At 37.6% G+C, this 12,188-nt stretch overlaps 1 protein-coding gene across 2 annotated transcripts; it reads left to right on the top strand.

The window, feature by feature from the left end:
- Window positions 1-526: 526 nt before the first annotated feature.
- Window positions 527-12,149, top strand: erlin2 (ER lipid raft associated 2). 2 transcript variants are annotated; one of them, XM_067521341.1, is made up of 12 exons: window positions 527-682; window positions 2,016-2,123; window positions 2,803-2,884; window positions 3,816-3,862; window positions 4,384-4,445; window positions 4,673-4,798; window positions 5,604-5,677; window positions 6,694-6,752; window positions 10,037-10,128; window positions 10,228-10,317; window positions 11,168-11,247; window positions 11,352-12,149. In XM_067521341.1, exons 2-12 carry the CDS (start codon window positions 2,017-2,019, stop codon window positions 11,529-11,531), a joined length of 999 nt encoding a protein of 332 aa, XP_067377442.1. In that variant the 5' UTR covers window positions 527-682; window position 2,016; the 3' UTR covers window positions 11,532-12,149. The 2 variants fall into 2 exon arrangements, with proteins under 2 accessions (XP_067377442.1, XP_067377441.1); XM_067521340.1 differs by lacking the exon at window positions 527-682 and having other exon boundaries at window positions 1,997-2,123.
- Window positions 12,150-12,188: the final 39 nt, after the last annotated feature.

Below are 12,188 nucleotides of genomic sequence, written 5' to 3'. Positions count from 1 at the left end.
AGATTTAAAAACAAGAATTTCCAAAGGTGGGGGAAATGTTTGCCGTGGAATAAAGTAATTGGGGAGTGACAACAGTACTGGGATCAGGAATCAAAAGGGAGGCATTTATACTGATTACAAAATAAAAAAGGCAATATAGTAATTAGGGTGAGAAATAAGAGGGAACAAGAAACTTTGATAAGAATGAGAACTGGAAATACAAACCTTAACAGCACATGGAGTCAAGCATCCAACTGTGTTACATGAAGAGTGTGAGCAAACAGTACGACATGTAGGTATCGTTCAGTGCATTAAGAAAGGTTGGTTTGAAAAAAAACACAGATAAAAGGATTTTAAAAATTGGGAGAGAGGGACAAGGAAATAAGATGGCTGTCACCGCACTACTAAAACGAATATGAAGGAAAGTGCAGTAAAAGAATAAGACAGAAGGAGGCAGCATTGCAATCAAATAGATGCCTGCTGTCATAGAGAAGAAGAAGAAATACGGAAGAAAAAGAAGAAGAAGAACAACACCAACATTCCCCTCTGGTAGGCGCTTTTGCAGCATTCTGGATGCTGCACATTAATTCTTCGTCGAAGAAGAATTAGAGAGCGAAGAAGAAGAAGAAGAAGAAGGAAAAAAAGGGTAGCAGGTGTTCGAGTTATTACCCCTGTTGTTGTCTTATCCCCGTTGAATCTACAGGTAAGACCCGCTCAACAAAGAACACTATGTCTTCCTCTTTAGTAAAATACTCTGCGGGATCTGCGGCCCAGTTTTATATGACAGTAGTATGTCAAAAGAAGAACAACCGTCTAATATTTTGGCCTTGAGTTGTGCTCTGCCGCTAACGATAAAGTGCAACATTAGCCAGTGAAGTTGCACGTAGGTAACTGCTGTTATATGTAAACAGGTCTCTCGGTGGAAGCGGCTCCTTTCTTTGAAGCAGCTCTATCGTTACGTTATCCCCGAATAATACTGTTAGCTCCGAAGCATTCGAATACGAATTTACGTGACGTTAAAAAAGTTTTGACATTTTAATTCGACGTTATCTATATATAACCTAATATATTATATGATATGCACAACATGATTTATGACTTATTACAAGAAGCCATATATATCTGCGAATTTTTGACAAACCTACAAACTTGCATGAATTTCACATCTTTTGTTCGGCACACATATAAATTCTGTTATTCTGGTGAAATGTCGACTTTAAACTATTATGAAGCTGTAGTCATTTTTTGGGTGGAGAGGTAATTGTGTCCACTGCTCTTTGAAAACTTAAGATGAACTGTATGAGACAGCTTCTGTTTGGTCAATCATATACAGAAATTCCCAGAGGACACTGTCTATTTGTGCAAAATGTGAAACAGGTGTGACTCCTCCCTGCTGGTCATGCAGGTTGTTATTAACAACACTCATATTCATATACACTTGATATTTACAGCTATTTGTGTTCCCAGAAAAAATTTATAATCATCTTGAAAAAGAAGACAAATGTATATACTTTATGCTTAAAATTTATATTAAGAAAGTGAAAACACACACTCACCAGTGTGTGTCCGCAAATTGTTATCAATTCGAGCTGATGCACATCCTGATCCAGTATTTAAACCTGCTAGAATAAAAAATATTAATCATACTGTATGTTAAAGAATGAAGATGGGGGAAGTTGTTTCAACACTGTATTGAAAGGGTTATTGTATGTAAGGCAAGCGCAGTTACAGTGTTGGCACACTTTAACCTCAATCCTCTTTAATGTTACAAGGTCAGTGAGTCCCAGCTGATGCCTGGCTAAGCCTGAGCTGAGCGGAGATAAACCAGTGGGAAAGAACACAAGACCAATGTGTTACTACACACTACTCTGTGTGGGTTAGAGAGAGAGCGAGAGAGAGAGAGAGTCACCAGCTAGTTGTAGATTTAACAGTCTTTAGACATTTGCTTTTAATTAAAACAGGACACATGGAAAACGGCACATTGTAAAGTTCCCAGCTGCTCATTTCCACATGCTATTTCTTTTGTCTGTTGCCAGGATGGCACAGTGGAGTGCCATATTCTCCATAATTACTGCCCTTGGAGGAGCTGCACTGTTAGCCTCTGTACACAAGATCGATGAAGGGCACACTGGAGTTTATTACAGGTAAGGCTGCAACACACACTGTTTTGATTTTCGAGTGTTTGTACTATTAAACTGTTTCGCTGCAAAACAGAAACTATAAAGAGGAGAGCATCTACTTTAAAGGTGTTTTTGCCATAAGAAAGATACTATAAAACTGAATAAAAATACCTGGACAGTAAAGCCATTAAATGCCAGCTGTGTCTTTTTTTTATCGTATCCCTTGTGTTGACATGCAGTAGATAAGAGAGTAGCTAACATATAACATACAATCAGCTTTTGTAGTGTAAACAAATAATTAGATGTACTGTGATCTGTTATTAATTATATTCCAGTTCATCATTAATTTTAATGTACAAAATATATACAAAAGTATGTGGAACTGCCAGGAGGGAATGTGTGTAATTTCCTTCAGTACTAAAATAAACGACAAAGAAAGCATCACTGTTTCTAAGTGCTGAAATTGAAAAGAGCTCTTTTTGAAGTAGTATGAGATGACTTTGTTGTGAATTGGTGCTATATAAATGATCTTATATTGAAAATTGAATTGAACATGGGTTTAACCATTATCAAATACCAAATCTTTTTTATACAAGCTCAATTCTGCCAGAAGAACACAAAAGAGTTTTAGTTTGTTGTAAAGCCTAACCTAAGATTTATTGATTAACTGTGCGTGTGTGTCGTGTATGTGTTTGTAAATCAGGGGAGGGGCTCTCCTTACCACCACCAGCGGCCCTGGTTTCCATCTTATGCTTCCATTCATCACTACCTACAAGTCTGTTCAGGTTTGTTTTATACCTTTTTAAATGTGAAGTTTCATCTCGCTTTTGTGGACGGGCGCCATCTCGTGTGGCATGTGCCATCTTTAACCATGCCTGCCCATGGAGCTTACCATGAGTTCACTGTATACCATTTGTTTTATGTTGTAAAAACATTGATTAACTCTTGCAAATCTGATGGATAAGGCAAGAGATGATCCCACTTACCACGGGAACGCTCTTCAGATTTAGGGCATCTGAAAGAAAGGGGCTCCTCATAACATGGTGCATGTAATTTAAAAATATTTGCATAATTTAATGTCAGCTTAACATTCTGTAAAGCCTAAAATAACACAGCTCTATGACACATTTTGCCCTTAAAGGCCTGGTTCAGGTAAACATAAACATTTGCTAAAAACTGCTCGGTAAGTGGCTGATAAGTAGTGTCTTGGACCACGTTCTCTTATGTTATTGTCTTTCTAGTTCACCCTAGATTAGTTTTTTAACCTCCTCTTTAAAACAATTGCTCATTGTCAGACAAAGGCCAACACACCTTTTTTCTGTTTTTGGAGTAACATTACACCCAGACATGTAATTTCAGCTTAAAAGGGCAACTTCACCAATTTTTTTACCTTTCTATGTATTTAGTTTAGAGTATAAATGTACATCGTACTTTCTCGTATAATATATATCTGTTATAATATATGTCATATATATATAATATTTATATCTATAATATATATAAATTTTAATATCAGTGAAAGCGTCCTTTAAGTGGGGGTTGAATTTCCTTTCCCTGTCACTGTGTTGGTTTTTCCTTTGAAATGAACCTTACCTTACTCCAGGCCGTGGCTCTGTGTTTCTGGTGTTATTCTAAGGATCTCAGCAACACTAAAATGTGTTCCTGTCTAGACAGATGGATTAATAAATAACACACAAATATCTTTTTGCCCTGCAGACGACACTGCAAACAGATGAGGTGAAAAATGTTCCGTGTGGCACAAGGTATGTTACCCTAACTTTAGTAGCGTCATGTGTGGTCTGAATGTTTATTACACTGAGCATTCATCTTGTCTCTGAACTTTACTATATATTGAAGAGAGGGGTTCAGTTTGACCCAGTGGAAATCACTCAGATTGAAAATATTTCCCTACGTAGATTTATCTAATACTGGTGTAGTACTGGTAGGCCAAAGTATTTGTCAAATTGATAATATTACACCGATCAGGCAAAACATTGTGCAATTTAATATAATCAATACAGTGGATCTGCCATAATAATTCTACTCTGTGCTTATTGATATCAACGTAGGTGGTGGAGTTGTACTGGAGTGCATTATAAGAAGAGGTGGTTCTAATAAGGTGTCCAAAACAGAACCACCTCTTCTTATAATGCAGCTAGTACTAGACTTTCCTCTTTGACCTTAATAATAAACACATGAAATTGCATGAAATTACACAGGTGGTTATAATGTTATGCCAGATTGGTGCATATAACTACATATTTTCTTTCTTTCTTCCTTTTAGTGGGGGGGTGATGATATACTTTGATCGCATTGAAGTGGTTAATTATCTAATTCCATCAGCAGGTAAACCTCCAAATGCTCAATAGGCCAAATGACATGTTTTATTTCTGGTAAACTCCCATTTTATGTTTTTGGGATTCTGTGACTGTGGGCACCTCAAAACACATCTGGAAATAACTTGTTGCAGCTTGCTGCAGCAGAGCCAAATCACTCTCTGTACTTTGTGTTTCCTGTCTCTTCTGGCTTGATTGAGTACTTTTTTCTTTTTTTTTTTCTCTCTCTCTCCTCAGTGTACGACATAGTACGGAACTTTACAGCAGACTATGACAAAGCTTTGATTTTTAACAAGGTTCACCATGAGCTCAATCAGTTCTGTAGTGTCCACTCACTGCAGGAGGTCTACATTGGCTTGTTTGGTAAGTGTGGTGGGCAGTCCTGGGGAAAAAAAATCACTAATCTGAAACTCTCCTGCTCTGTTTTTTAGCTTGGGGATAAGCTTAAACAATTTATGTTTGGTCTCAGAAACATTTTTATACACAACAGCAGTTATGCATATGCACATTTGTTGTATCTTTTCCTGAGGTGGATCACTCTTGTGATTGTTACAAATACACAAGTGTTTGCATAACCCCAGCTCATACAATGGAAACACAGCCTTAGTGTAATGGTGGGAAACTTGCATGTAGATAATTTATCAAATGTGTAAAAATGTCAAAATCCTTATTTGCAGTCAGCAAAAAAAGTTATTTAAGCAGTGTTAAATTGATGTCAATCATATTGCCCTAATATACTAATGGTTTAGTAGTAATTGTTTCCAGATACTAGTAAGTTGACACATATTGTGCAGTGTTACAGCGGAGACTTTATTGTTTTCAACATTCTCTTTCATCTGAAGACCAGCAAAAATCATGTCTATGCTCTTTGCTCAGGTGTGAACTTAATAGTGTGTCCTTAATAGACATAGGATGGATCTTGTTAAAGTAGCGCCAAGCAGTCACCTTTGTGTTCTAGTCTGGATGTCCATCTTACTACTTTGAACCCACTGCTACTAAAGCATTTACACCATTACACAATTGAAGGCTGTCAGGATCCTATAACAACAAAAACAATCCTACTTTTCCACATAAATAAAGCCGGTTATGTCAGTCTGACTTTGTCCAATGAAATCAATGTTTCCAAATGTTAAAATCTGCAGCTCTCTCTTGTATTTTATTCCCGCAGACCAAATTGATGAAAATCTGAAGCTGACCCTACAAGAGGATCTAACATCCATGGCACCTGGACTTATCATCCAGGTACAGTAAGACACCGGGACTTGCATTAGTTGAAACAAAGCTAGATTTGAGACCAGTTTGGAGAGATCAGAGATATTATGTTGGTAAAGTCATGTGGTTAGTGCAGTTCACTAATGATGAGTGTGGAAGGATTGACACGGATTATCTGCTTGTCCTGTACTTTGTATTTATTGGTAAATGCGCATACCAGTAATTCTTAGTTTAGGCGGTAGGTGTGTGCTTATTCTCTGAAAATTGCTGAGGTGTTTTCTAGAGCCTGTTTCACATAAGAACTCTGGACAGTGTTAAGAGAATTCAGCCTTGGGATAACCGTAACCGTCCTCACGTGTGAAAGTCTGCTTGAATTCAATGCGCGGTGAGCAAACACAGGAGGCACAATGTGATATAAAACGTAGGCTGTGGGAATCCGTGCACATCAGAGCCGTGCATTTAATAAAAAAGGTTCTCACTCGACTACGACAGCAGTCATAAAAGTCAAAGAAATGTCATCAACATGCCCGTTTGTTTAACTTTTAATTCTCCCACCAATTTGCACACAGGAGCTCATGTACATAATGGAGACATTGTACTATATGGGCTCGAAGAATGAAGTGAAATGTCCGAATTCCTGTGCATGTGTGAAAGGGGCAATCTTATTTATTCAATTTTATTTTTGTTGTGAAATCCAGATATAGTGAAGTTAGACATTAGGCTCTTGAGAACGCTGTCCTCCTCTAGAGTTAATCACATTATGAAACTGCACTGGGATTTTTGTTTCCTGTAAAACCAGAAACAGTTGACATTATACTTGCCGTATCCAAGAACACATACACAAGCACTCTTTTCTTCTTAGGACTCCTCTCCAAATACCCCCACCCTTTTTTTTTTTGTTTTCTCCAAACAACTCCCCTGGTGGTAAAAGACTTGGTTTTTGTGAACATTATGTTCTTTGCTATACTTCTGCTGTCTCTGTTTGCCAACTTTATAGTTTCTGTGAAACATTTCTTTCTGTCGTTGTCTTTCTCACTGGTCCACAGGCTGTTCGTGTCACAAAACCAAACATCCCAGAAAGCATTCGCAGGAACTATGAGCTCATGTAAGTTTAGATTTTTGTTTCTAATAAGTAAGGTCCTGTTCTTAGTTTTTTTTTTTTTTTTTTAATTTAAAAAAATAAATAATTAATTTAATATTAATTGATATTGACCCACCTCGCCAAGACTGGTAGAGAAGTCAGTCTGTGAGAATCTTTGCTATATTCTGCTTACTTATTAAACTACATGCCCTCGGTCACAATTACTGTCAAGTCAGTTGCACATAAAAAGCTTACAGGCATAATTTTGATCTGTGCTAATGCTGCACACATGTACCAACTGATTTGCTTTGACACCTGAAGGTGTATTCATTCCAAACTCTTATAAAATGAGTTTACAAGAGTGTAAATTTCTTCAAAGACAGTAATCTGTATCCCTCTGATAACATCCGTGACTGGCTCCCCACACAGTGACAAAATGCTAAACAGATGTATTGATCTTAAACAAGGTTTTCATTTAACCTCTAAACCCACAAAGTGCAGCAGTTAGTTTAATGTTAGTAAATCTTGGAGAAAGTCAGTTTGTCATTCTGCTATGCTGTAGCTGAGGCTAAAGCAGATATAAACTGTTCATTCCTTAAACCTTCATTTTTATTTTTATTTTTATTTTTTTGATTTAGAAAAAAAGCATGTGTACAAGTCATTGAAATGAAAGGGTGAAATACATGTCCTGAAACACTGAGTAATCCTAGAAAATTACATTCTTTTCTTTTTCGTTGAAAGTGAACTGTCAGTAAAATTAGAGCTTCTGTATGTTCAAGGCTGATACACTCTGACAGCCCCACAAAGCTGTGGACTTTACCATGCACTCCCAATCACTTAGGGTTGGTGAAGAGAAAAAGCTCGGGGGGCAGAAAATATAAAATGAAGCCTGACAAGCAAGAAATGAACTGATCTTTTATATGCAAACATCACCAGTTGTAGAATTGCTGTTTTCAATTACAGATATTGTTGCTTAATCATCAATTCCCAATGCTTGAAATGACTGTAGTGTATATAGTCCTCACTTTCTTTTCTTTCTTTCTTTCAAATAATCTGTTTCTTTTTGTTTTACTTCCGACAATGCTTAAGTTTGGGATCCTGTTTAGCAGTCACTCATAGTTCAGCTGTTCATTTTCAAATGAAGTTAACACTGCTGTTGTTAATAGGGTGTCGTAGGAATGATGTGTTTTTCTAGACCAACCCAGAAGTTGTCATCTCCTTGGTTCTCTCAAAAAAGGAGAAAAAAAAAAGATAGATGAACACCATCCATTATATTTTATAGACTAATGCAGTGTCACTCCCAAAGAGGACTCTGTACAGCTTTACAGATCATTATGACTACTGGATATAATGTATCTGCTGTGCCTATATAAGTGCAGACCTTTTACCATCTTGTCTATTAGGACAATAGTTTTTAGTTGTAGTTCTCAAACAATCGTGTTCACAGTGAGAACCACTACTATAGAACATTATGTATTTAAGTTCTGTATTTTTTTTGTTTGTTTGTTTTGCTGACAACTGCAACACTAATGCTGATGTGTGTTAAGATAACCAATAATGCTGAAGTCATTTTAAAAATGAAAATTGTAAATGGTCTGTACTTATATAGCGCTTTTCTACCTATTGGACTCACTGCTTATTCACCCACCCACACTAATTGAGTTTTGCAACCATTCTGCTATGCAGCACCTCTGGCTACACAGCTGTTGAAGGAGCTCTGAACAGAAGAGAACCCTCTTCAACCAACACAAACTTAGTGCTAATGCTGGGTGGGTGACTGGGCTTTGTAACTTGCAAACCTGTAAAAAAACTTTTAATTTTCCTTATGCTCGAGAGCCAGAATAAAGCCACAGCTTTACTTCACTGTGTACATTGCTACTTATATACTAAGGACCTGTCATCGTGATTTCTACTGGACTATTTATGTGACTACATGGGTAGATTTCTCGTCAGGGCTGGTGGCTGATAACTGTAATGATGTAGCTGTGTTATCATTGTGTTATTGGTTAATACATGATGCATGATTTTTGACCCAAATGTATCTGAAAACCTAAAATTCATATAACCACCCTCACTGTGTATGGTGAAGGGTAAAGTTTTTTTAGTGGGTTTTCCCATTATTGTAGGTCTTGTTAATGATCTTATGTCTGAAACCTTAAGATACCCAAGTGGACTGTCCAACTTATAATATTTTGGAAAGGGATGCATAACATGTTCATTTAGTACATTTTACTTTTTATTTGATTACTTTTATTTGATTTTCAAATGTTTAATATCACAACATATCGGTCTGTTTTTTGTTTTTTCTAGCATTGAATTGTTTGAAGATCTTGTAATAGTGTCTGTGGTATATGGTTATATTTACTCACCGTTTGTAACTGTTAAGTTATGTAGAGTCAGTGGGGAATCACTTACAGGAAGTGGAGTTCCGGAGTCATCAACATGAACTTTCCCACAATGGCAGAGATTTTTACCAGTTTTCCATGTTAAAATGTTTTTTTTTTGTTTGTTTGTTTGTTTGGTTGGTTTTTTGTTTTGTTTTTGTCCTTTATGAAGCTGTTGTAATTACTGCAGTTGTATATCATTTAAATTTTAATGTGCAGTAGACAGACTTTTTGACTTCCTTAAAGGTTGTTTTAGGTTATTTTCAGTTTTACAGTCTGTGTGATGGGCTGGGAATGGTTTTGTTTATCCTGGAATCCAGAAGTGGAAGCGGGTCCCAGCAATTAGAGTGTTGTTGTAACTGTTGGGAAGATGGCCCACAGCGTGGATATAACTACATACAAGAAATACAATTTTCCTTACAATGAACAATAGATGTAGTTTTTACTCTAGAATGATTGTCAGAGATGACGCAGATTGATGTAGTTGATTTAGTGACAGCAAGTCTTCCAATGAGGCAAAAGAATGTCTGCAGTTAGCTTCCAGATTTTGTGCATAGGCAGAGCAGTTTGTTTCCATAGTGTCTGCAGGATTTTTAGCTGGGGTATATCAGGCCCAGTCCTAATATCCACCCTTGAACACTTGTGTATTTCAGCTAACGTTTTTAGGGCCCTAGGCCATTTAGTTTTCCAGACTTTTGGTGCCCTTTCTGCCCACTATAAATAAACTTTTCTTTTGGAATTACCTATAGTTTATAGGATTTTAATAGTGTTGAAAATACTGCCATAAACACTTTGCATGTATAAGCCCTTAACAGTCTCTAGCTCTTTATGAAGTTGTCATCTTTTCCAAGGTAGTTCCTTGTCCAAGATAATCTTTCATTTCCTTTCTTTCTTTTTTAATGTTAAAGTGTTGGTATTTTTCAGGGAGAGCGAGAAGACAAAGTTGCTGATCTCTCAGCAAACACAAAAGGTTGTGGAAAAGGAGGCAGAGACTGAAAGGATCAAAGCTGTGATAGGTGAGAAAGGAAAACAATTTTGGTTATAGTTTAATGTTCATTCAGATGTGCATGAAGTAAATTACAGGTTGAAAGTGAAACTATGATCTTTTTTTTTAGAGGCAGAGAAAGTGGCACAAGTGTCAGAGATCAAGTTTGGACAGAAAGTCATGGAGAAGGAAACAGAGAAAAAGATCTCTGCGATCGAAGGTTTGTATCCAGGAGGGGAAGAAGTACACAGATCCTATACTTTGAGAGGTTCTCCACCAGTTTTACACATCCAAGTCTTTTTAGGGGCATTGAGGTGTACTACTTCATGTATCAAATGACTTGTTTAAAGACTGTTTGTGGGACCAGGCAGAGCTCCATTATGTCTTATGCGGAGTCCACGCTGTTTTTGGTACAAACCTCACATAACCGATACGCTCTTATTATAATCAGTCTAGTCGTTTGCACGTCACTAATGCTACACATGATGAAACGTGATGCATGTCTTTATGCTTTTATCTTATTTCTTTGGGTCTATGCACATAGAACACTCCACAGTGATGTACTAGCCCAGAGTAATGTAATATTGAGTCAATACTGTAATTTTCTCATCTCTAAAATGGGGGGGCATTGCAGAAAGTAGTGTATATGCCATTTACACTATATTTTTTTGTTCCAATTTTGATCCTAGTTTTAAGTGCACTATTTAATAGATAGAGTTACATAACATTCAGACACTACTGCAGAAAGGAAAACAAGCTATATAGGGAGTAGAGCCTGATTACAGACACAGCCCGAGCGAAAGTGGCCATGTCGTTAAAAAGGATTCTGCTGGGTGACACACCCAATTCTTTTGCTAGTGGTCAAGTGTCTTCTCAATAGGCCTCATAACTGTAGACATTTAGGGACTGGAAAGAACCAAACAAGACAGAAGTCAAGTGAACTCATAGATCAGGGGGTTTTGCAATTTAAAAAAAACAGACCAGCCATGGTGTCTGCAAAGTAGGCTTTTTTTTTTTTTTTTTCCCCCTACATTCAAGCTATTAACTCTGAAAGTGGTTTTGATTCATAGACGGTGCTTTCCTGGCCCGGCAGAAAGCCAAGGCGGATGCAGAGTTCTATACAGCACAGAGAGCTGCTGAGGCTAACATGGTAAAAAGATGACACAAACATGCATCACTTGTTTTCTTGACAAATAGGTACTAGAAATATCACAGTGCTCTTTTGTCATTTGAATTCTGTTGCTTGTCTTGCAGCTGAAGTTAACACCGGAGTACCTGCAACTAATGAAGTACAAGGCCATTGCAGCAAACAGTAAAATCTACTTTGGGAATGACATACCCCAGATGTTTGTGGACTCTGGTTCTGCAGAGAGTTCCATCAAAGCCTCTGTAGCCATGGACATTGTGGGCGAGCAGATCCGGGATATGGATTAGCCAGGAAGGTAATGGGTGGCACAGGACCACCCAGGGTTGGATGAATATCTGCAGAAGGGAAGGAGTCTATCCCACCGACAGACTGGCAGGTTGGCAGGTTGGCTGGTTCTCCATATGGCCCAGAGAAGTTCTGCTGACAAGAGCCCGCATTTCTCAAACATCTCGGAATCACTACTAGAAACCACATGGAAAGTTTGATTAAATTCTTCTACATTAGAGCAGAGGACCAAAGATTTTAGTAGTGTTATTTTTTCTTTAGGCTCCTTGTGCTTCTTTTTTTTTCTGATTGTGAATGACATCATGTAGACCGGAACTGTTAATTAGGTGGAGGCAAAACTAGATAAAGTAGCATCACCTGTGATTTTATGACAAGCCCCTGTTAAAAACTGCCATTTAGCCAAAACAGTTTAACCGTATTGGCCATTCTGCTGCTCTGCTCTGGGTAATCGCGTGTGCTTTAGCTTCACCCAGTCACAACAGCAACTAAAAGATCACTAGTGCTGTGTATATATATCGGTAGCCTTTTACATAACAAGTGTCCTCATCAAGCATTTTAAGCAGTGAAGATGCAGCCTGTTGACACTGAAGAATAAAAGGCAAAAGAGTTTTTCAAGTTCATTAGCGGGGCAATTACTGATTATACATCTTAATCAAGCT

This window comes from Channa argus, chromosome 11 (genome assembly GCF_033026475.1).
Source record: "Channa argus isolate prfri chromosome 11, Channa argus male v1.0, whole genome shotgun sequence".
Classification (NCBI taxonomy): Eukaryota; Metazoa; Chordata; class Actinopteri; order Anabantiformes; family Channidae; genus Channa; species Channa argus.
The sequence above is the reverse complement of the archived record's forward strand: the minus strand, read 5'-3'. Positions and strand labels throughout refer to the sequence as shown.

What these genes read in the sequence shown, in the direction of transcription:
- erlin2 (XM_067521341.1), top strand. Translation starts at nt 2,017, where the DNA reads ATGGCACAGTGGAGTGCCATATTCTCCATAATTACTGCCCTTGGAGGA. An exon ending in CTACCTACAAGTCTGTTCAG is followed by an intron (nt 2,885 to 3,815) that starts GTTTGTTTTATA and finishes TTTGCCCTGCAG; the next exon opens with ACGACACTGCAAACAGATGA. An exon ending in AAGGATCAAAGCTGTGATAG is followed by an intron (nt 10,129 to 10,227) that starts GTGAGAAAGGAA and finishes CTTTTTTTTTAG; the next exon opens with AGGCAGAGAAAGTGGCACAA.